The sequence below is a fragment of the Patagioenas fasciata genome, chromosome 21 (assembly GCF_037038585.1).
Source record: "Patagioenas fasciata isolate bPatFas1 chromosome 21, bPatFas1.hap1, whole genome shotgun sequence".
Lineage (NCBI taxonomy): Eukaryota > Metazoa > Chordata > Aves > Columbiformes > Columbidae > Patagioenas > Patagioenas fasciata.
Window position 1 is genome coordinate 394,542 of NC_092540.1, and position 24,268 is coordinate 418,809.

The window sequence follows — 24,268 nt, forward strand, 5'->3', positions numbered from 1 at the left end:
TAATTCACATACGAGACTCTAAAGCGCCTGATCCAGAAAGAGCGAGTTAACACACTCGGGAGGTCACCGGGAGCGCACGGCAGCGGCGGACGCGGCTGTCACGTTATCCTGACACGCTGGATGCACACGGGCTGATCCAGATCCACGTTCAGCCCGTAACTGGTGACCTACAAACAGGAGCAGAAAGGAGCCGTCGTGCATCCGCCTGCACGCGGGAAATCGGCGCCGAGCTCGGGGAAGCCAAGGGGCTGCAGCCTCTGCGTCTTGCAAACCCGCCTTGGCAGAGCTGCTCCCCGCCGACCGGCACGATCCACAGGGCTGGCAAACGCGGCTCTTGTGACGCCCCAACCTTGCTGCCGAGCACAGAATGGGGTACGCTCGGCCTGCACATCCACCTCTCAGACCAGAACACCAAGTGATTTACCTACAGAACCAGTGAATTGTCTCAGTTTGGCTCCGATTGGCTCAGTGCGGTACTGGTTTATAATTTTAACAGCCCGGCCATCTGCAATAGACACAAAGAAACCTGCGAGGCGGGAACACAAAAGCTTTGGTTCTGGGAAGTCAACCCGGATGGAGGAAATCTCAGCACGGGCAAAGGGGAAAGAGCTTCAGCGCGAGGTGATGTCAGAATTCCTGACCCCAGCACAGGAAAAACAGGAGGAAACGGTGGGATCTGGAGACAATGGAATAATCAGCCCAATTATTAAGTTGATTAACATCCTGATGGACACACTTGCTTAGACTAGCAGAAACGAGAACAAAAATATTGACCACACTACCGCTTTTCCCCTGGAAACTGAACCAGGTCGCTGGGGCAGAGGGCGAGCGGGGACGGGGACACGGCCCCAGCCCCCAGCCCCGGGCAGCGGCCCCTTGTGCAGCAAGAGCTGTCCTGACCGCCCCACCTTTCAACGCCAACGCTCCTGGTCCTCAGCCAACTGTGCCATTGAGGCGTTAATTCCAGCAGGCACCCGAGCAGCCCGGAGCCGTTAACGGGGATGGGGTACTGAGCCCCCATGGCAGACACGACCTCCAACAACTCGAAACCCGCACGGGAGGCACCGCGCGTGCCGGTTACTGCTGGCACCCGTCCCTGGGTGACACCGAGACCACACAGCGAGTCTGCAAGAGCTGAAACACCGGATCCACAGGTACTGCAAACGGGAAAGAACTCCTCGTGTGCTGACAGCGAAACGCGGAGCACCCCGCGCGAATCCACAGGAGAGGATGGCTGTCCAGGGCCGTAATTAGCTGCAGAATATTCATTAATGCCTCAACTAATTCACTTGGTGAAAAAGGCAAAGTGGTGGACTGTGCATTTCCTTGTTTCCTAAAAAAAGCCGAAGTAAAATGCATGTTTTATTCAGTTCCCTAAGCCTCTTCCGAAGGAGCTTTAATCTCTCCCTAAAAGAGCTAAAGACAGAACACAAAGCGACTCTCATTTGTGAGACGGACGCTGGAGCCGCCGAGCCCAGCGAGCTACGGCTGCCGCACGCTCCTGGCGGCTGCTGAATATTTATGGGATGATTGTGAAAAACAGATCTATCACTTCAGCCCTCAGCCCAGCTCGGGAGGATCCAAACATTCACCACGGGCTCTGCCCTCGCACGCTGCTCCGCTCCAAACCGCGCTGCACCGCGCTGCCCACGCAGCGGGGCAGCTTCGCCCTCTCCTGCACCACACCTTGCTGCGGTCACCGCCCCGGTCACCGCTCTGGTCATTGCTGCGGTCACTGCCCCGGTCACCGCTCTGGTCATTGCTGTGGTCACCGCCCCGGTCACCGCTCTAGTCACCGCCCCGGTCATTGCTGCGGTCACCGCTCTGGTCACTGCCCCGGTCACCGCTCTGGTCATCGCTGCGGTCACCGCTCCAGTACCCCAAGAGCTGCTCCCCGCAGCGGCCGAGGGGACAGGAGGTGAGAGCTCCGGTGCAGGACAGTGGGTCGGGGACAGACGGACGGCGCTGAGTGCGGACAGAGCACAACGCAGCGCTGTGGGCAGCTGCTGTTCGGGCCGGGCCTTGGAGCCGGGAGCTGCAACCGGGAACAGGACGAGCTTTGCCAAGTGAATCATTTCTTCCCCATCCCACCCTTTTGGCAAAGCCGGCGCCACCTTCCACTTCCAGCGCCGGGCTGGGGCCGGGACGCGGCCCCGCGCTGCAGACCCCGCTGCGGAGCACGGCCCCGCGCTGCCACGGCCCCACCTGCGCCGGCACCGCGTCCCCCAGCACAGCCAGTGCTGCACGGCCACCGGCAGAGCCTGCGCTGCAGCTGCGCGTGGATCGCTTCCCTCCTCTGCTGCCTGCATAAAGGCTCTCAAAATTAACAGAATAATGCACATAAATCTGCCATTGTTTCCCCTCAACACAGAGGAAGAGCCAAATCATCGCTAACGGGGCGGCTCAACACGGTTTTATATTAGCCTGGGAAATTCGGAGGCTGCAAGTTGCATCCCATTCAGAGCAGCTGCACCATCCCATTCAGGGACTCATTAAACCTCCAAAACCAGCACTACGTTTATGTTTAAATCTCATTGTTGCCATTATCGCCAGCCAGATCAGCCCCTTTCTGCACATAGAAATCATTGCAAAAACTCCCCAGATGTTCCCCACAGGTGCATCTTTACCCTTTCTTACCATCCTGCTCCAGGACATCTTACAGCAAGGACTGGCCTGGCCGTGTAAATCACTGTCAGCAGCTCCCTGTGCGCTGCTCCGCAGAGACGGCTCCGCTGCCCCCGCGCCGGCAGCAGCCGGAGCGCAGCCAGGAGCCAGCGAGACCCCGAGCCCCTGCACGGCCACGCAGACCAAGGGGCAGACCGGGGGGGCACACCAGGGGGCACACCAGGGGGCACACCAAGGGCACACTGGGGGGGGCACACCGGGGGGGCACACCAAGGGGGCACACCAGGGGGGCACACCAGGGGGGCACACCAGGGGGGCACACCAGGGGGGCACAACAGGGGGGCACAACAGGGGGGCACAACAGGGGGGCACAACAGGGGGGCACAACAGGGGGGCACAACAGGGGGGCACAACAGGCTCGGGGCGGCGGAGCAGCAGCTGCGGGCCCGGCCCCGTCTCAAGAGGACACGTCTCTCTACACGGTGTTTTCAGCCAGACTCGCCCCGTTGCAGACAGATGTGAATTTTTCACATTCTTTCTCCCATTTCCTCACCTAAACATAACGGGAGGAGCAGCAGACTTTCCTCTCGTGGCCCGTTAGGCTGACACGGGTGGAAAACGCGGTTTCCGAGCGGGAGGAGCCGGTGAGCCCCTTCCTCAGCGCCTGCTGCCCACAGCTGGGCCGGGCACGAAAAGCACCGTGACAATTATCCTGTCCTTTCCAACCAGCCTTCTGCTGCACAATCCCTCACTCGCAGCCGTACCACAACTGACCTGGGCAATTAACAGCGAAGCCTCTACAACCACAACAGCTACAGAGGAAAACGGATTATTCGGTGACCCTGAAACACGGCAGGGAGTGGGCGTACGGACCGCACGACGGGCTCGTGCCCAGGGGGATCCCCACTCGGCTTCCAGCATCTCTCGGTACCTCCCTCCTCCACCAAACAGGGTTTTCTCTCCGAGGCGCAGCGTCCGTGCGTGCGGAGGGGCGAGCGGGGCACGGGCCGGGGTTCATTCCCTTCCAGCGTACAGAGCGGCTGAGCTGAGCTTATCTCTCGCGCAGCGCTGCTGCTCGACCAGCAGAGCATCATCTCCAAAGAATGTTTCAGTAACGCTGCGGTGCCGAGTTTCAGAGGGACACTTAATCTCGCCCCAGTGGTTCGCTAGGGCCAACTTTCTGAGCATGAAATATTTAACTATCCACGGGCCTCCTGGACTATAATAAAGCGACTTCTAACAAGCCTCTGAAATACAGACGTGAAGAGGAAGGCAGGAGCTACTAAACACACAAAACACAGCCTAATTACTCCCTTCCTTCCATCCCCACGAACCCAGGACGCTGCTGGCGCCCCAGCTGCACGGACCCAGAAGCAAAACCTCTCCGGATGCCGGCAGAGTCCCGGGGGCCGGGCTGGAAGGGGAGCTCAGCACCGAGGTTTGCAAGGGCACTGTTACCAACTTGCCCTCAGCCTGGGCGCGTCTAAAAGAAATCAAGCTCTGCATCTGAGCAACTTAAAAAACTCTGAGAAGTCCCCCACTTCTTGCAGTTCTGCTTCTCCCCCACTCCAGTTAAGCTGATCCTTTGGCATTTAACACCTTAACGACTTACAAGTGAGCGCATGCCTGTTAACGTGATCCGAGAGTTAGTAAAGCAGTGAAGACCACCCAGGACCCGTCCGAAAGCCCGAGCGGCCCCAGCGGAACAGGGCAGGGCCGGCCTTACCTCGTCCCACTCCGACGCGAAGGACGGCGACTTCTCCAGCCGCTTCTTCCCAGTGCTGCAGTTGGAGAGCGATTCGCTCCGGCTCCCCATGGCATCGTCCTCCGTCGGAGAGCAGGTCAGCAGATCAGAGTCCGATTTGGACAAGCTGCGGCTGAGTTTAAGCTCGGCTTTGGGCTTGCTGCCCGGGTGGGCTCTGCCCACGGCTCTGTCCCCCTCTTCCTCGGCACCGCCGGGGTGCAGCGGCACATGGGGCGTGACCACGGCCCCGGGATCCGCCCGGCTGACGTGCGTGTGCTGGACGGTTGCGTAGACGACGGCCTGGGTCTGGTCCGGAGGGCTGGCCCGCGCGGGTCCCGGGGCAGGTGAGCCGGCATCCTGCGGCTGCATGGCAGGCGGGCGGCTGGGTGCTTCCGCACCGCCCGGCTCCGCGCACGAAACCAGCCTGAAAGGGTCCTCGCTGATCTCGCAGATGGGGGAAGAGCCGTGGAGCAGCCCCGAAAACTGCTCTGGAACCGGGATGTCCGGGCCGTCGGCGGCGTCCTGGCTGCAGCTGCCGCTGCTCCGCCTGCAGTCTTCAAGGGACGAGAACAGGGAGGGGGAATCAAAAACATGGAAGAAACACCAAAATTCCAGCTCTCCCCCTGCCCTCCCTCAGCGAGGGAGGGAGAGATAAAGAGAGAACAGTTCGGTATTGTTCCGCGCACTCAACTTGTACCCAAAGTCGTGGCATTTATGAAATTCCAAACACTGGCCTGATTTATGCAATCTGGCAGCTCTCCTTGTTGTTTTATTCCTGTTAACACTAACTATCAGGCCTTGCTATATAAGGCTAAGAGAAGTGCTAACTATATCCTGCAGAGAGAGCAAGTGAGGTAGGAGAAGCGGAGACGGGGCTCCTGGAACATCTGATACATTTCCATAAAGGCCAAAGTGTTATTTAGAGCAGCGCTCCCTGCTCTTGGCAGGGGCTGCGGGGCGGGAAAGCTGCTGGACCGCGACCGACCCGCGCGCTCCAAAATCCGCTCCCCAGAAAAAACGCCGCTTTCCTCCCTGGTGGCTTCCGAGTTGAACCTCTCCTCCCCGCCCGGGCAGAGACAAACAGCTTGTGCAATAAAAAGCCCCACCATAAGTTCCGTCCTGCGAGCGCCGCGCTGCGCACCCGGGGCTGAGCGCGGGGCCGGCCCAGAAACGTGACACTCGCTGCACCAGCGCCTTCGGTATCAGGTACCGGGCCCCGCACAAATCATGAATAATTGACTGGTGCCAATCGCCGGGCGCGTGCACAGACGCGCACTCACCTTACACACGTGTTTAACCGTGGACGCAAAACGCTGTAAAGCTGAGAAGTACAGCTTCTGTTTACCAAGCGTTCTCACCCCTGCCCAGAGCCACTGTCAGGTTTTAACCACTTCCACTTAGTGAACAAACATTTTTACCTGAGGACCGAAGAACAACCCCGCACAGAAGGAGCAGAGCGCCCAGTAACACGGCTCTGGAACGCAGGGAGGGTTCGAGATGTGAAGATGAAACCGCGTGCTTTGCAAACCGCAGCAAGGCAGAGGAACCTCGTTTCACCGAGGCAAAGCACACTCATGACCTTCACTTATCTTGAACCAAAAGCCTATGAGCATCAACAGTGAGATGAACTCTTTGCCCCTCCTCTCCGCACTAAGCTTGACCAGGCTGTTTTCAAACACTACCACCGGCTGGTTTTGTGGTCTGTCCTCGCACCAGGAGCGAGGCAGGAAAGGGCTGAACTGATCATTTGTCTTTCAAAGCATCTTCAGACCCCGGGGTCTCCTGCACCCCGTGTCTGCTAAGCGGAGCTGGTCCCCTTGTTTGCTCCACAGAAACGCTAAAAGCAGCTCATTCTGTTGGCAGCTGAGTCAGGAACAGACAAAGCCTGAGCGGAGGTTTAACTGCCAGGGCAGCGCTGGCAGAGCTCGCTTCTCGCTGGGACCAAGTGATGCGAGGGCTTATTTCATTCTGGATCCTGTGAGATAAAGATTCCAGGACAATGAAGTAGTTGTTGATGATCCTGCACGGGCACACGCATCGCGGGCTCCGGAGCAGCCGAGGGGACACGGCCCCAGGGCAGGCGCCACAGGTCAGGCCCCACGCGCTGGGCAGAGCCGGGAGCAGCGCCCGCCGCGGCGTCTCCAGCCCCGAGTGTCCGCGGGTGCCCTGCATAACAGCACGAGGCTGCATCACTGGAGAGAAACCTCGGCGAGGGCAGACACGCTGCGCGCGCAGGACAGGCTGGTGTCAACAGGGAAAAGCTACCGACCCGGTAAGAGGGACACGGCACTGATGGGACAGCCACATTAGCCCAGTGGGAGGGAAGAACTCCTGCACAATCAACAGCCTCGCTTCTCAGCCTCTTTCCTTCCTTGGAAATGTTTTCTTCCATGCCCCAGCTTAACCTCCGCCGACATTTCTGCGGGCGGCAGAGGCCCGGAGCTGCTGCCAAGCGCTGGGACGCGCGGTGTGGCGAGGGCCACGTGCCCCGCTGCAGCCCCGGCCACAAAGGGCTCCTGTGGCACAGAGATCGCGGCCGCCCACTCCCCCCGGGGCTGAGGGGCCTCGAAACACAGGCGGCTGCCAGGGCGGGACGGAGGAAGCCAGGGCAGCAGCACTTGCTCAGATGCGAGGAACATCTGGCAGAGACACGTCCTGGCCTGTGCCGAGAGCTGCAGGGGAGCCCGGCACGGCAGGGACAGGCGATGTCACCTCGTCACCACTGCGGGACCCGGCAGGAGCACAGGGGCTCCCGGGACCCTGGGGTGCCAGGGGATGCTGTAGGGTTCCAGCTCAAGCTGCCTCAGGGTGGGCAGCAGGAACAGAACCACCACGGTGACCCTTTTGGGATCGGTTACCAACGCGATTCAGATGCTGTGCTCATCGCTGCTCTTGTGACAAAAAGATGAGTAGCGCTCATTTATCAAGGGTACAGTGAACTCAGAGAGGGGGAAAATATTTAGGTGTCAGAAAAGCAGAGAGACCCCAGTTCTATCCATCTGCTGCACCCCCAGGCATTTGAAAGTGTCGTCCTGCAGCTCCCGCTTTTCTCCCAGAAAGGAGTCGTCCTTCACGCGGAACCTCTGCCCAGGCCCCGGCACGGACACCTGGCCGACCCGACCCGTTCAGCCAACGCCTGCGGGCTCCCCGCGTCCCCGAGACCCCGGCAGCGACACCCACGTCCCGCTGCTCCCGCAGCCACGCTCTGGCTCTCGGCAAAGACGCCTTCGTTCAATCTCTCGGCAACGATGCCTTCGTTCAATCTCTCGGCAACGATGCCTTCGTTCAATCTCTCGGCAACGATGCCTTCGTTCAATCTCTCGGCAAAGACGCCTTCGTTCAATCTCTCGGCTGTGTGTTTTGCTTTTTTCATTGGGTCAGGTCTCTGGTTTGGAGCACAGCCACACGTCTGCTTGCGCCTGGTCAGCCACGAAGGAAAACGAGCAGGAGGAAGGGCAAAAGCACGGACTCCGAGCTGGGCTTCCTACAGAAGCAGTACAGCAGAACCTAAATACCGGTTAAAAAACATCATCAGAAAGAACCAAGTCAGTCCTACCTGCAGCTGGTTACCGCTGACAGCGCCTGGGGACGACTCTGCTGAGAAGCAAGACAGACGTCACCACTCAGGAGTGTTTTCCATACCCATCCCCGGCCAGCGGAGCTGTGCAGTCCGTCCGTCCGTCCGTCCCGGCCAGCGGAGCTGTGCAGTCCGTCCGTCCGTCCGTCCCGGCCAGCGGAGCTGTGCAGTCCGTCCGTCCGTCCGTCCCGGCCAGCGGAGCTGTGCAGTCCGTCCGTCCGTCCGTCCCGGCCAGCGGAGCTGTGCAGTCCGTCCGTCCGTCCGTCCCGGCCAGCGGAGCTGTGCAGTCCGTCCGTCCGTCCGTCCCGGCCAGCGGAGCTGTGCAGTCCGTCCGTCCGTCCGTCCCGGCCAGCGGAGCTGTGCAGTCCGTCCGTCCGTCCGTCCCGGCCAGCGGAGCTGTGCAGTCCGTCCGTCCGTCCGTCCCGGCCAGCGGAGCTGTGCAGTCCGTCCGTCCGTCCGTCCCGGCCAGCGGAGCTGTGCAGTCCGTCCGTCCGTCCGTCCCGGCCAGCGGAGCTGTGCAGTCCGTCCGTCCGTCCGTCCCGGCCAGCGGAGCTGTGCAGTCCGTCCGTCCGTCCGTCCCGGCCAGCGGAGCTGTGCAGTCCGTCCGTCCGTCCGTCCCGGCCAGCGGAGCTGTGCAGTCCGTCCGTCTGTCCGTGCCGGCCAGCGGAGCTGTGCAGTCCGTCTGTCCGTCCGTCCCGGCCAGCGGAGCTGTGCAGTCCGTCCGTCCGTCCCGGCCAGCGGAGCTGTGCAGTCCGTCCGTCTGTCCGTGCCGGCCAGCGGAGCTGTGCAGTCCGTCTGTCTGTCCGTCCCGGCCAGCGGAGCTGTGCAGTCCGTCCGTCCTGGCCGCTCCACCACCCTTGGCCGATTCCCAAGCGCCGCTACCAGCCCCGAGCGCCCTGACTCCACGCACGCGATTGCACGTCGTGTCCTCACCAAAGCGATGGGAAAGCATTCGGCTCAAACCACTTCTGATGCTCTGCCCAACACATCGGGCCAACTTTTCCCAGCGCCCCAGCATGTGACAGCACAGGGCTGTAACACACACAAAGCAGCCAGAGCCGGGCGGATAATACCACATTCATCAGCCACCGGATGCAAGAGCCCTGCGGCAAGAGCAACAAAGGCAGCCATCACATCTGAAAGGCTCCATTAAACCCACGGGCCTGAAACCCCTCGGGGTGCCCTGGAAAGCCCTTTGCAGCAGCCACAGAGTCAGAGCCCTCCTCTGCTGGCCAAAGGCTCCTCCAGAGCTTGGAGGCCATGGAGAAGCCCGCAGTCTCGGCTCCAGGGCGCAGAGGGAACCCGAGGCCGTGGCCCAGCCTGCTCCTTGTCCTGGGTCTGAGCTGCTGCTTTGATGCTCCAGGACCCTCCTGCTCCAGAGGTGGGAAAATTCTCCAACACACCGACTGTGGCTCCATCCTGTACACAGCCCTTGTTTAACGTTTTGCCAAAATGACTCAGTCCCTAAACGCATCCTCTCCCCCCATCCGCGTGTACCTCGCGTTCCATACGTAGCTACGGCTGCTTCCACGTGCCCTTCGGGCATGTGCCCCCCACTACTGCAAAACTACGACTCGGCTTCGCTCATATTGATCGAGGGCAGAGAAAGGAGCAAAACCGCTAGAAACAGCTCGCACGTGAACGACCAGCAACAGCCGCACACTGAAAGGAGCCTGAACGGCTCGGGTTCCCGGCCGAGACAGCAAAGCACCGACCTGAAAAGCAGCGTCACTGCCCCCGGCAGCACCGGCTTTGGAGCCGCTGGTGGGAAAACAACGACCTCTGTGGCGCCCGGAGCAGCGGGAGCGCGCGGGACCCAGGGAACGAGATCGCTGTGCAGCGAGAACGCAAACGAGCTGCAGGCCCTACAGGGCACCGCACCGAGCCCTCGGCAGCCCCTGCTCATCCTCACACAGACGCTTTCCAGGTTTAGAGCCCGAACTGAAACCTTCCAAACTCCTGCTCAGGACTTCTGAATAAAGCAAGAGAAGTTTTTCCTCTAAACAAATCCGTTGTTGTTGTCGAAAGAGCCAAAAAGCCCAGCAACAGCTGAACAAGAGACGAGATGCTCCCAGGTCCTCTGGAACGCACACAGGGCGCTCTGGGAGCCGACGGATCAGTTCAGCACTTCACCTGGCTCTGATTTGCGGTCAGGTCGAGAAAGGGCCTTGCTCCACACGTTTATTCTCCTCTTTTGTGAGTCCACATCTGCCATGAGCTCTAACACACGGCAGGGTGCTGGTTTCACGACCAGGAGAGCAGGGCAAGTCACCTGCCCAGGCAAACGCGCCGTGGCAGCGGCTGCTCCGGTTGAGCTGGGTGCAGAACGGGCTCAGGCGGCCGCTGGCGTTGGCTCGTCCCACGCGTCCCAGCGCAGCGCAGCCCCCAGCCCTCCCAGACACTCGGCTGCATGCAGGATTTGCTTGTTTTCTAAGTGAACAGGGTAGGTTCTCACAATCTCTGTTGTCAAAATAGCAGAGTTGCCCTTCCTCCGTGTACATTTTGTACAGGAACACTTGGATCTCTCCTTTATAAAAGTGAAGATTACCAGGAAACAAAACAATTGGAATCCAGACCCAGCCGCCCCACCCAGCAAAGAGTTTAATTGTTCCAGTTACCCTCTGCCCTCGGTGTTTTCTTTAAACGCATCTAAGCAAACGGCTCTTTCTGGACGGTCACTCACCTTTTCTTTTCCTGTCCACCACAACCGGCCTTTTCGTTTCAGCTGTGAGCAGCAGCTCGTAGGGGTGCTCCTCCTCTTCCTCGGCTCCGCTCCCCCTGCTCCTTCCTCGTGCGGGGGCCTGAGAGAAACAGCACAATGCAGCGCTCCGCAAAGCAACGCCTCGTCCCGGCACCAGGCACAAGGCCTCTCTATGCCGCGGCTGAAGCGGGGAATTGGCAGAGGCAACACTTTCGCTGTTGAGTGCGATCCAAAATGTGAAACTCCTTTTTTTCCCCCTCAAAAAAATACCCTCCCCCCCTCTATTTTGCAGCACTGAAGGCTGCTGGCAGCTCTCTGGCACCGACCGACTGATCCACAGCACAGGGCTGCAGAGAGCCGGGGGCCAAGAGCTGAGACCACTGCTCCTGCTCATCCCAGCCCAGCCTCACTGTTGCTGTTGGAATCTGCACCGTCATTCATTATTCAACTGCCGGCCCCGTTAGGACATGGCTGGGGAAAAAAGACACCCACCCGAAGCCCTGCCACCTCCAAAGAGTCAGACCCAGGGCTTCCAAGCTCAGACGCACAGCGTATTCAGGACTGAAGAGCCCGTAGGCAACACTATAAACTCAGTTTAACCTCAGGATGTGCAGCAGCGGTTGTGTTCATTGAAATCCCAAAAAGCCTCCGATTAGAGCTTCTTTGTGAGGTTGGCAGAGCCTGCGCAGGAGCGCTCAGCACACAGCGCCTGATGGGCCCGGCAGCTGCTGGAGCCCCTGTTGGTGCTCAGGAGCGCTCAGCACACAGCGCCTGATGGGCCCGGCAGCTGCTGGAGCCCCTGTTGGTGCGCAGGAGCGCTCAGCACACAGCGCCGGACGGGCCCGGCTGCACCGCGCAGGCTGGGCCACCTCACCACCAAGGATGAGCCGTCCCAGTGCTAACTGGGCTGAACTGGGCTGCCCGGCGCCCTGCTGCACGCTCAGCTGCCTTCCAGCACCATCTCCTGGCCAGACCCCGGCAGCCCTGTCCCAGGAACCACAGAACCACAGAGCCATTTGGTCGGAAAAGACCTTTTAAAATCATGAAGTCCAACCATTAACCCAACACTAAACCACGTCCCTAAGAAGTGAAAGCATCAGATTTACTTTACAGGCAAGTAGGTACCTACGGCACGCGGCCTGGCTGGGACGCTGGGAGCTCACGGAGCCTTGGGCAGACATGGGAGCGAGCAGCAGGAGACAGGAGAACTGCATCCCCATCGCTGCACCCCCACCGCTCTGTGCGGGCCCAGCAGCCTTCAACTCGCCCCTCTCAATGGGAGGAGGCGGGCTGTGCTGGGCAGAGAAAGGATCTGTTCATGTATTCTACCTGCTTCAGGCAGGAGCTGTCGGGAAGACCTGCTCCTCTGCAGGTGAGAGAGCTCATAACGAGCAAATTAAGGGGAAAAAATCTTCTGACCAGATGGCGGCACAAAAGCATCAGAGCTGCCTTCAATTCACCCTCCATCCATGTGTACATGCTGGTTAGCACGTGCAAGTATTCACTGTTACCAAGCCCCAAACACGAGGTCGTCAACGAGGAGCGCGGTCTCCAACGCGCGCTGACCCCGCGGCAGCGGACGGGGGGACTTCCGAAGGACTCGTTTCCCTCCTCCCCTGCAGAGCGAGCTGAGGCGCCCGGCCGCCGCCTGCGCTTCCCTGCCGGAGATGAGCGCTAAACAAACGCAACTCAAGTTTACTCTGACAGCGCAGACCCTTAATGAGCTACAGACCCAGAAGGTGTCTGCAGATAGCGAAAGAACCCCAAACAATCCGCTCTCTTCCCCGTCCGTGCTGACGTTTTCCCATGATGAAAGCTGAAAGTTTCTTGTTTGTGCACATCTGCTCAGAGCGATAGCCCCATCTTGGCAATGGAATCAAAGACTACTTTGGAAACCAGGGTTTGGCCCAACCCCAGGACACCCAGTGACAAACGGTCCCGGCGGCAGCGCGAGCGCAGGCCCGGGGGATCAGGAGCTCCACGGGGCGCCCGCAGGGTTCCCGCAGGCGGCCGCTGGCGCCGCCGACCCGAGGGCGCGTTCCGGGGCGGTAAACGCGGCAGTCGAAGGGCAGAGCGGCCCAGAGGCAGCGAGCGAAGACGGAGCCGGGCCCAGAGCCGCCGCGGCACCTCGAGGTCATTTCCCGCAACTCTCATCCCTGACTTTGGTTGCAAATCAAGATCTCCCCGGCGAGTCACTCTGGGCACAAGTCTATTTGGCAGCAAGGTTTCCATTAGTGGATTACGTTTCCAAAGCTGCTAATGGAGGGACAACGCAGCAGGTGTTTTATAATTAGGTACGGAAAACTACCCAGCAGGAGCAGTCAATGCACGTTTCCCTCCCTCGTGTTCATCATCCTGAACAAAATCTGCTTTCCAATGATGCCGTGACCTGCTGCCCAGCATGGCCGGGACTGGTTATCACACACCGAAAACCGTTTTAACACCCGCGGAGAGATCGGCCCGCAATTCCACATTGCAATCTTACTGTTTGCGCACTGTTTGCAGCTTCAGTATCTCTATAAACCACCCATCCTATTAAAGCAAATAATGTTTACTCATGTCTCGTGTGGATTTGACAACGGGCCCTGTTCGCATCAGCGGGACCCGCAGCCCACGCGTCTCCTCCCCACTGGGGGCCCAGAGGAAGCAGGAGCTCACGGGCCTCCAGGCTCCAGCGGAGCAAAGCAGCATTTGGTGGGATCATTACAAGTGGGCAATGGTCCACATGGCAACGCGGTTCAGAGAAACCTCTTCCTAAGGGAATTTCCAGCCAAGAATAGGAAAGTGAGGCTGAAGGTCAGCACAGAGGTGCCCGGGAAGAACCGCACAAAGGAAATTCCCATGGCAAGTGACAGCAGCCATGCTGGAGCGCAAGAGAACTCCACGTTCACAGCCCGACTCGCAAGGGCGGTAACACCATAGTCAGCTCCTGAACCGTTATATCTGTTCTTTAAACCACATTCACATAACTCATCCCAGACCATGTCCCACGTACCTCGCAGGAAGCGCCGTGGTCCGTCGTCTTCTCCACGTGCTGCTCCTCCTCTTCATCGGGCGGGGGTTTGGCCGGCGGGGGCGGCCGTTCCCGCTGGGGTTGGGAAGAGCAGTGTCAGCCGCCCCGCTCCACACGCCCCTCCGGCCCCGCTCCACACGCCCCTCCGGCCCCCGCAGCCCCGCACAGCTGGGTGAGCAGCCCCTCCGGCCCCCGCAGCCCCGCACAGCTCGGTCAGCAGCCCCTCCGGCCCCCGCAGCCCCGCACAGCTGGGTGAGCAGACCCTCCGGCCCCCACAGCCCCGCACAGCTCGGTCAGCAGCCCCTCCGGCCCCCGCAGCCCCGCACAGCTCGGTCAGCAGCCCCTCCGGCCCCCGCAGCCCCGCACAGCTCGGTCAGCAGCCCCTCCGGCCCCCGCAGCCCCGCACAGCTCGGTCAGCAGCCCCTCCGGCCCCCGCAGCCCCGCACAGCTCGGTCAGCAGCCCCTCCGGCCCCCGCAGCCCCGCACAGCTCGGTCAGCAGCCCCTCCGGCCCCCGCAGCCCCGCACAGCTCGGTCAGCAGCCCCTCCGGCCCCCACAGCCCCGCACAGCTCGGTCAGCAGCCCCTCCGGCCCCCACAGCCCCGCACAGCTGGGTGAGCAGCCCCTCCGGCCCCCGCAGCCCCGCACAGCTCGGTCAGCAGCCCCTCCGGCCCCCACAGCCCCGCACAGCTCGGTCAGCAGCCCCTCCGGCCCCCGCAGCCCCGCACAGCTCGGTCAGCAGCCCCTCCGGCCCCCGCAGCCCCGCACAGCTGGGTGAGCAGACCCTCCGGCCCCCACAGCCCCGCACAGCTGGGTGAGCAGACCCTCCGGCCCCCGCAGCCCCGCACAGCTCGGTCAGCAGCCCCTCCGGCCCCCGCAGCCCCGCACAGCTCGGTCAGCAGCCCCTCCGGCCCCCGCAGAGCTCGGTGAGCAGCCCCCAAGCCCAGCGGGGGAGCCCAGCCCCGCGGACACAAACCGCCTGTGTGCCGCTCCCCGGGAGCGCCAGCCGTGCTGCAGGAGAGCGAGCGGCTGGGGAAGGGGCTGTGGGTTATTGCTGCAGGTTTATTGCTCCGTTCCTTAAACCTGCTCATTCAGCCCAGCCTGGCAATCCCAGCGGTTACACAGGGGCGGGCAGGAAGGAACTGGTGCAGATGAGTAGAGTGGGAGGCCCATCGCTTGTGTTAAGGAAACACCAACAGGAATAAGGGACCCCAGAGGTGCGGAGCCAGCGCTGCTCGCACAGCCCCAGTCACTCCTGCCCTGCAACGGCTCCATCTGACGGCTCAGGGAAACGCTCGCTCAGAAAACTCAAGCCTAAGTTTTGGAAGAAACCCCAGCGAGCTCCCGCAGCACGTCCCTCTTCCTCCTCCTTTTCACCGCAGCTCAGCCTCTCATCTTTGCTTACTCAGAGCTGAGCTTATTTCACATTAGACATTATTAACACTGAGCAGTATGCAGACAGATAGACGGCACCTAGGTTTAGTCAATAACAGGATAACGTGTGTTGTACTGCACACCCTAAACGGAGATCTGGCTGAAAGGCTTTTGCCTCATCTCTGCTACATTTGCTAACAGCACAGCAAAGAGGATGCGCCCTTTGCAGAGAGGGAGCTCACAGCACCACCAGCAGTTTAATTGTTCATCGCTGCTTTGCCTTTTGTCCAAAAACACACACATGGAGCTGACACAGCGTGCTGCACGCTCAGCGCCCATCCGTGCTGCACGCTCAGCGCCCATCCGTGCTGCACGCTCAGCGCCCATCCGTGCTGCACGCTCAGCGCCCATCCGTGCTGCACGCTCAGCGCCCATCCGTGCTGCACGCTCAGCGCCCATCCGCCCCACAGCACCCTGCCCCCGGCTGCCCCGGGGCAGCAGGCCCAGCGCAGGGTCGGTGAGGAAGGCTTCTCTGGACACTTCCAGCCGCTCTGCGCTGCCTCACGAAGCCTTGAGTACCCTCTAGAGATCTCTGCAGGTAATACACAAACAAACCCAACACCCAAACCACGTTTCTGCCGCCAACTCGTTTCCAACAGGATATCCTGTAGGATAATCTGAGCGCCTTCCCTTGGGCAAAGCAGAGAGCAAGAAAGAGGAGAAAAATGCTCCACACAAAAGCTGCCAAAGCGTCCTTCTCGGTAAGAGGTCAGCCCTGCAGCGCAGCGCAACGTCCTGACAACCCCGAGCTCACAGGCACCAGGACCCAACACCGGGTGGAAATCGGGCACCTGGAAGCGGTTACTCGTGGGCAACACAACAGGGTCCTGTGGACAGGCCCGGGAGGGGGACGGGCACCCGCTCCCCAGCGCCAGGGACGGGTTTAAAGATTCCCTGGGGCTGGGGGACCGGCAGCCAGCTCTGCAGCCATGAAAATGGAGCCAAGCTCCCTGTCCGCGTGAGCAGAGAGGAACACGCACAGCTACGTACAGGCCTGACTGCCGCTGCTTTGAGAGCGGCCGACTCCACCTCTTTGCTCGCAGACTCTCGGTCTGAAGACCTCCCGCTGGCGAGGCTGTCCAGCGAGTGGCAGGACGTCGCGTTGTACAGCGCTTCGTAGGGGCTCTCCTCTTCTGGGTTCACATCGAAGTCCATGATCAGCTCTGTGACGGCTTTCTCCACGTCACCTGCGAGGGGACAGGAGAGGCCAGCCCGTCGCCGGGGCTCCGTGCACGCGGGGCCGGCCCGCGCGGGAGCAGCGCCCGACACGCACCCTGAGACGCGCGGCTCACGGGCTCCGCGGTTGGGGCCACCGGGGCCTCCATCTTCTCTGCAGCTTTGGCGCTTTTCTTCCCGACCGTGTGATCTGCAAAGGGATGGGCACAGGGTCAGTTCATGTCGGTCTAGTTCGGTGTCCACTGCAGCATACGGTGCTTCCTCCCTCGGGGATGGAAGGCCAACTGTCAGCTTATTAAGTCTCCAATTATAACCAAAGTACATTATTAAAACTTGCAGCTCAGATCCCAGAATAGAAGCAGGCGGCCTCTTTAATCACATGCACAAGGTTAAGGATGGTTCTTTGAACTTTTACAGTCTTTAATCAGAAAGCTGCAAAGCTCCTGTACAGCCACATCACGGAGGAGATCACTTCACGCTGAACAGATACAGCCTGGTGTTCTGGAGTCGCAGGACAGAGAAAGCACTTCCAGCTGTGGTCCCCTCACCACAGGCCAAGCCAGCAACGCTAGGCTGGCTCAGTGAATCAAGTCAGCACCGCCTCATGCAGCCGGCTCACCTACAGCAGCAAACTAGAGCATTTACCTGCAAGAACTCCCCTTTCAAAGCCCATCTTTGTCTTCAGTTTCAGAACAGAGATGACACCTACCAGCCTCACAGGCAAAGCTTAATTAAAGTCTGCAAAGTGCTTTGAACCCGTAAAGTTCTCAAATGGTGAGCATGAATAATGCACAGCAGTTGCATATGCTTCTGATCTCTCTTCCCACAGCTGAGAGGAAATTGAGACAGCATAATTACAAGGTATGAGTATAGCTAAGATGCCACATTTCCTCCCCTAACTCGAACAGGCACAATGGGCCAAGCTCTTTTATAAACCACAAGTAATCAAGGCCTTTTCTGTAAATCTCATCTGCGGAATCCATGCCCAAGCTTCACAATGAAGCGAGGAGTAGGATGTGAGATCCGCGGATGACTGTTTCCCTGCACAGACACATAAAGGACAGTTAATCCAGAACCATTTCTAAAGCTGTTACTTCACATTCTGCAAGCAGATTTAGTCTATCTTTAATTATAATTAACTTCTAAAGTGAGTTAATCAAAGCTCAATTAAGCCCATTTAAACTATAAGAGTCACGCCAGGCTCCTCCAGCAGAGCTGATCCCCAGCTGCCCTCTGCACCCGTCTATGGAGACGGCTCACGCGCACGACCGAGCGCCATCCCCCAGCGCCTCCACGGCCCATCGAGCGACCCGGTCTGGCCCGGCGCCGCGTTGCTTTCAGCACCTTCCAGGACCAGAGAACCAAATCCTGCGCTTGCACCGGCACAGTCAGCACCCCAAAGTCCCCGTCCCGCTCACACGGAGCAGCATCGCTCACCTTCAATGAGAGCTGCTATGTGCTGGCTCTTCTGCGAAGGAAGCTCCCTCACAATATCCAGGGCTGTCAGGCCTCTGTTGTCCTTTATGTTCACATCGATACCTGCGGCAAGAGGTGCAGAGAAGGCAAGAGCAAGAATATTTTCTAACTATGTGCAAATTCAAGTCTTTCATCAAGTCAGTTCTTACATTTGTGATCATCACTGTGGGAGCCCAAAACGCGCTCTCGGGAGGCAGAGCTAAACCAAGCACCAGAGGGAACCTCTCCCGGAGCCCCGAGGATGCGGAGGGGCTGGAGATCGTGCTGCCCTACGAGGGGGTGTCCTCAGGTGCCGGGTGAAGGGATCACCACGTTATCGCTTTAGAAGGGGATCATTCTCTCACCTGCAGCCAGCAATATTTGTACCACATCTGTCTTGCCAAACAAAGCAGCTTCGTGCAAAGCACTGCCTTTCTCAGTCTGCAAATTAAATGGAAAAACAGCATGAAGCTGGACCGCGGGGAATGGAGGTGGAGGCACGTTTTAGAGGGTTACAGAAGCACTAAACACACAGCATCACGTACAAAGTGTGGGCAACTATCTACAACTGAGGACAGACTACTGATATTATTACAACGCTGAGAATTTGGAATGGAAAATGGGGATGATCTCTTCAGAGAGACATGCGGGCCCAGGTTAAAGACCAAGAAAGGACTTTACAGCTTAGCAAGAGGTCGTGTCCTGAAAGGAAAGACAAGACCGCCACATCCAAGCTCTTGCTGTGAAAACAGCGTATTCACAAGCGGCTTGATAGGAACAGAAGCAGTTTGCCTCCGTTGCTATCAAGAGCTGGTGGTTTGCAGGGCAGAACAGCTCAGGCAAAGGGGCTTTTCCTCCCTCGCAACACGGCCGGGGCTCTCTGCCCAGCTCGCAAGCAGGCGTGAGGCATGCACAGCACCCGAGTCCTCCGAGCGGCTTCTCGGAGCCACCGAGAGCCGAACGGGCAGCCCGGAGGCAGCAAAGCTGTTGCTCTTTCACAGGGGATCCCCGCGGGAGGAGGGTTGGATGGAGCTCTCCGTGCCGGGACCGTGGGGTTCTCCGGCCCTCCCTGCACGGTACCTGGTAGTTGCTGTCCATGCCAGCGTCCAGCAGGACGTGCACCACGGCTTTGTGCCCGTTCCTGGCCGCCAGGTGCAGCGGAGTGTGTTTCTTAGTGTTGCAGCTCAGAAGATTGGGGTGAGCGTTCAGGAGCATCTTCACGACCTCCAGCCGCCCGTAGAGCGCGGCCAGGTCCAGCGGGGTCTCGAACTTGTTGTTGCGCATGGTGGGGTCGGTCAGCTCCTCCAGAAGGACCTTCACCACCTCGGTGTGGCCGTACTGCGCCGCGCAGTGCAGCGCCGTCTCGTTGTCGTTGTTCTGGGGGTCAGACACATTGGCGCGTCAGAACGGGGAGCGCGGAGCCGCCCCCTGCTCGCTCAAACCAGTGCAGTTTAAATGCAAAAACAAGACAAAAAAAGCAGTCAGGAAGCAGAGAGCCCAGTGTGAAACGGAGCCTGGAGTGATGTTTTCACCACCCCACATTACCAGGCACAGACACCCCCTCTGAACTCATCCACCAACCCACCCAGTACAAGCTTCAAAACCATTTCCAACAATCAGCTTTCCCCGGGTATGGGAAACATGCTCTATGGGAAACAGGTGTCAGACATGGAAGAGCTGCTTTCAGAGCCCCGAGGTTGAAATCGAGGGACCGTGCTGAAGTTTCAGGGGCTGTGGGGCGCAGCTGGATCCCCGTCAGCTCCGCCAGCATCCCGCGCGCTGGCTGCCGCGAACGAAGGCTGCAGTGCACGAGAGGCAGACCGCAGCACGAGTTCTGCCTGCTGGAGCCCAACTGTCAGCATTTTAGATTTAAACTTCAATTGCTTCAAATCCTGCTTATCCTGGTTCTAACAGCCATTCCGCCCTTGCGATTCCGAAGCTGGCTGGTTTAGAGGAAGGGCGCGTGAGGTTACGCGCAGGCTGCGGATGGGGTGCGAGCCACTCGCTGCACTGACGAGCCCTCCTGACGAGGCCTCGGGTCAGCCGGGGGCAGAGAGCCCGGTCCCGTTAGCGCGTGCAGCACCCGGCACGGCACAAACAGCCCGTGCCAAGCGCGGCACACGCACCCGCGGAACGGAACGCGGCCGGGCGCAGGGCCTGCTCCCGTTCAATTCACCCCAGGTCTTGTTTTACTACTGTGCGTGGTACACACAGCTCTTTCTGTTTAAGGACTTTAGAAACGACAACTTATCTAACAATTTGACCCAAGAAACTTCAGTACAAACTGTCACACAGTTTGATTTTAGCTGAAAGGATTGTGGTAGAATTTGTCCTTTTCAGAACAGCCCCCACAAAAAGAGAACAGAACATTCTTGTCTTAATGGAGCTGCAAGTGCTACTTGGGGAGGTGCATTTGATCAAAGCACCTTCCTCCGTACCCGGAGAGCACCTGCGCTTTTTGGACACCAGCTTGTAGGAGCAGTCAATATTTTGCACCGTGTCACAACCACGCTGCAGAACTCGCTCTGTTCTACAGGTACTTTAGTCCTATTATGTGTTAAGTCATTCGAAGGATGACAGGCGTCACGCATGCAAACTCCCGTTTGTTTTATACGGTATTTGCATCACTTTTCAGCCACTGAGAAGCACGGAGCTCTGGAGAGGCGCCGCAGCTCGCGGGAAAGCGAAGGCAAGAGCTGCGATGTTCCACAGGGAGGGACAGCACCGCGTCAGCTCGAGGACAGACAACGGGCGACACTCCGCAGGGAGGGACAGCGCCGCGTCAGCTCGGGGACAGACAACGGGCGACACTCCACAGGGACGGACAGCGCCGCGCCAGCTCGGGGACAGACAACGGGCGACACTCCGCAGGGACGGACAGCGCCGCGTCAGCTCGGGGACAGACAACGGGCGACACTCCGCAGGGACGGACAGCACCGCGTCAGCTCGGGGACAGACAACGGGCGACACTCCGCAGGGACGGACAGCGCCGCACCAGCTCGGGGACAGACAACGGGCGACACTCCACAGGGAGGGACAGCGCCGCGTCAGCTCGGGGACAGACAACGGGCGACACTCCACAGGGAGGGACAGCACCGCGTCAGCTCGGGGACAGACAACGGGCGACACTCCACAGGGAGGGACAGCACCGCGTCAGCTCGGGGACAGACAACGGGCGACACTCCGCAGGGACGGACAGCGCCGCGTCAGCTCGGGGACAGACAACGGGCGACACTCCGCAGGGAGGGACAGCGCCGCACCAGCTCGGGGACAGACAACGGGCGACACTCCGCAGGGACGGACAGCGCCGCGTCAGCTCGGGGACAGACAACGGGCGACACTCCACAGGGACGGACAGCACCGCGTCAGCTCGGGGACAGACAACGGGCGACACTCCGCAGGGACGGACAGCGCCGCGTCAGCTCGGGGACAGACAACGGGCGACACTCCACAGGGACGGACAGCACCGCGTCAGCTCGGGGACAGACAACGGGCGACACTCCGCAGGGACGGACAGCGCCGCGTCAGCTCGGGGACAGACAACGGGCGACACTCCGCAGGGACGGACAGCACCGCGCCAGCTCGGGGACAGACAACGGGCGACACTCCGCAGGGAGGGACAGCGCCGCGTCAGCTCGGGGACAGACAACGGGCGACACTCCGCAGGGACGGACAGCACCGCGCCAGCTCGGGGACAGACAACGGGCGACACTCTGCAGGGACGGACAGCGCCGCGCCAGCTCGGGGACAGACAACGGGCGACACTCCACAGGGACGGACAGCACCGCGTCAGCTCGGGGACAGACAACGGGCGACACTCCGCAGGGACGGACAGCGCCGCGCCAGCTCGGGGACAGACAACGGGCGACACTCCGCAGGGACGGACAGCACCGCGCCAGCTCGGGGACAGACAACGGGCGACACTCCGCAGGGACGGACAGCGCCGCGTCAGCTCGGGGACAGACAACGGGCGACACTCCGCAGGGACGGACAGCACCGCGTCAGCTCGGGGACAGACAACGGGCGACACTCCCTTGAGTCACCACAGCAAGTCACAAACTCCGCTCTCGCACAAGTCTCTATCGCCTGCGTATTTCGGGAGAGTTCTGAGCAGCCAAACGTGCCAGAGCCGTCCCGGGCAAGGGCTTTACCTCCCTTCCCCGCATCACCTCTCCAAGCACAAACCAGAGCAGCCAGCACAGCGCTCAGACACGCACGTCCATCAGCGATGGAGCAGAAACCTCCATCCCGCAGCCACAGGCACACGGTTCAGATTCCAAGGCTCAGACAGCGTCGCGGGGTGGGCGCCGCAGACCCAGGACGGGAGCACGGGCAGAGCTGTCTCTGCTTCCACAGGGGCTCCAGCAAGCTTCTCACACCCCGGTAACCATGTATCACCTACGATATCCTCATGCTCCTTACCACACATAACATGGAGGGGCTCGGTGACCCGGCAGACGGTGCTGCCACCGCCCGGCGCTGCCATCACCCAGTGCTGCCACCGCCCAGTGCTGCCACCGCCCAGTGCTGCCACCGCCCGCCTGCAGCTCCACCAGAAACCAACCCGAAAACGGTGCCTGCCGGGCGGTTCCCGTCTGCTCCCCGGCCGCTCAGCCCGGCGCGGCGGCAGCGCCGCTGTCCTGCCCGCTTGTAGCTCAAGAACAACCCAGAGCAAGAGAGGAGCAGAGAGGCGAGGAAGAGAGGCCAGGGCGGAGGGATCAGACGACACAACAGACTTCACACCGAAAGAGAGACTGATGCAACAAGGACACGAAGGACTGGGAAGGGAGGCGTGAGCATCGCTGCCGACCCTCCTCCCACCACCACCACAGAGCCAACCGTCCGCTCCAACGACAGACACACCGTGATGCGCTTTGTAGGAGAAAAGGCATGAAAATTCACTCCAACAGCCCACAGAAAGGATGCATCCATGTTTAAGCAGGGAGAAAAAATTCCTTCTCTTTGCATTGATCAGCAACGTTAGCACATGAAACAAAACCTAGAGCATTTTAATTGAAATAACATTACCTTTTGGAAGTCATCGAGCCAAACCAAGCAAACTGACCATCACCGTGAGTCCTACAAGGCTAAGCAATGAAGAAGCCCCCAGGAAAGTAAGGAAAAACTTCCCTTAATTTATGTTTCTATGACTGCTTTGAAGAAAGAAACCCACAGAAAATGAGCGGTGGCGTTTTCCTCCTCCCCCGGCAGCTGCAAACTGAACAGGTGTTACTGCGAGCGGATGACATTGCACCTGGAAGCACGCGAGTGCAGCGTGGAGTCACGATGCAGTGAAATGCGGACAGCAAAGTACACACCTTGGCATTGATATATGGGTCAAAGGGGCCGTACTTTTTGAGTTCTTTGATCTCAAGAGCATTCTACAAAAAGGAAGAGGAAAAAGAAACAAAAATGTGATAATGAAATGGGTGAGATATAGCAACAAAGCAATGGGTGACTCCCAAGGGGGAATGACAGGGCTCAGCATCTCGTTCCAGTCAAAGCCGTTAGGAGCGGAGCCTGCAGCTGCGGGTGCTGTGACCCCGGCCCGAGCACCGCGCGGGCTGCTCGCCTGACTCCTCTCAGTTCAAGAGGCTCCTGCTAAACAGACGTTAATGAAACGTTACCTGGAGGGATTACACTAAGCTTTTAATCTTTTGCAAAGCTTTCTCTACACCTGTCCTGCTCGGAGCAGAAAGTTTACACTCGGGGCGCCCAGTCAGTTCCTGTCAGGTTGACTGCAGACAGCCAGCTACACCCCAGCCTACTGAAACAGGCTGAGTGCCTGCGGCTGTGCCCGAAGCCACTGTCGACTGCAGCCCGAGCCGGAAAACCCTACCAGAGACACTAAAGCACACACTCTTAGCTATTTCTGCTCCGTTGGGGAGTGGTGGACAATAGCATTCCCGCCATGTTTTTCATTTTGTGATGCTTCCGAGGCCGCGGAGCAGCCCGATGCATCAAGCCAGCCGTCCTGTACCGAGGAACAGCAAAGCTACGTGTGGCACATCGGTGCCCGCAGGTCCGGCTGGAGGCAGGACGGGGACTCCTAAACCCAGCCCAAGGGAGTTCGCTGCTCGGCTTCCCAAAGTATAATAACATCGCTCAGGCTCAGTGCTCAGGAACCCTGCTCAGTAAACCAGGCCCTTGTCCGGAACTCCTAACAACACCTGGGCCTTGCCGCGGCAGCTTTCAGGGGCTCCTGAGCTGCGGGACACCCGCGCCCTCCAGGGGCAGCCGGACGAGCCAGCGCTCCAGGTGTCGCGGCTGCCGCTGCCCGGAGCCGCTGCCTCTGCAGAGCGGTCCCCGCCGTCCTGGAGCGAACCCCATCAGTGTGACACAGGGCAAACAATCCCCTTTTTTTTTTTTTGTTCTCTTGCCTGAGAAAACGGTTCTTTAAGATTAAGCTGGGACTTATCTGGGGGCAAGTAGGGCTAAAATTATCTTAGAGCTTACGAATGAGCTAACTGGAGCAAGTGCTAGAGACAAGCCAGGAGAGGAGCTAAGAGAGCGTGGCCAAACAAAGCTGCTTTGATTAGTCCCCA

General features: G+C 59.7%; 1 protein-coding gene across 10 annotated transcripts in view; it reads right to left on the reverse strand.

Moving 5' to 3' along the window:
- ANKS1A (ankyrin repeat and sterile alpha motif domain containing 1A) overlaps positions 1-24,268 on the reverse strand; it is a 63,695-nt gene that overhangs the window by 25,557 nt on the left and 13,870 nt on the right. For 6 of the 10 annotated variants that reach the window (XM_065854524.2, XM_071817771.1, XM_065854526.2 and 3 more), the window contains 9 exons: positions 23,042-23,104; positions 18,804-19,100; positions 18,089-18,164; positions 17,706-17,807; positions 16,366-16,458; positions 16,083-16,279; positions 13,643-13,735; positions 10,630-10,747; positions 4,352-4,923 (listed from right to left, as the gene is read on the reverse strand). In XM_065854524.2, the coding sequence (XP_065710596.1) occupies positions 4,352-4,923; positions 10,630-10,747; positions 13,643-13,735; positions 16,083-16,279; positions 16,366-16,458; positions 17,706-17,807; positions 18,089-18,164; positions 18,804-19,100; positions 23,042-23,104 (1,611 nt within the window). The other 4 variants (XM_065854534.2, XM_065854523.2, XM_071817773.1 and 1 more) reach the window with 3 other exon arrangements.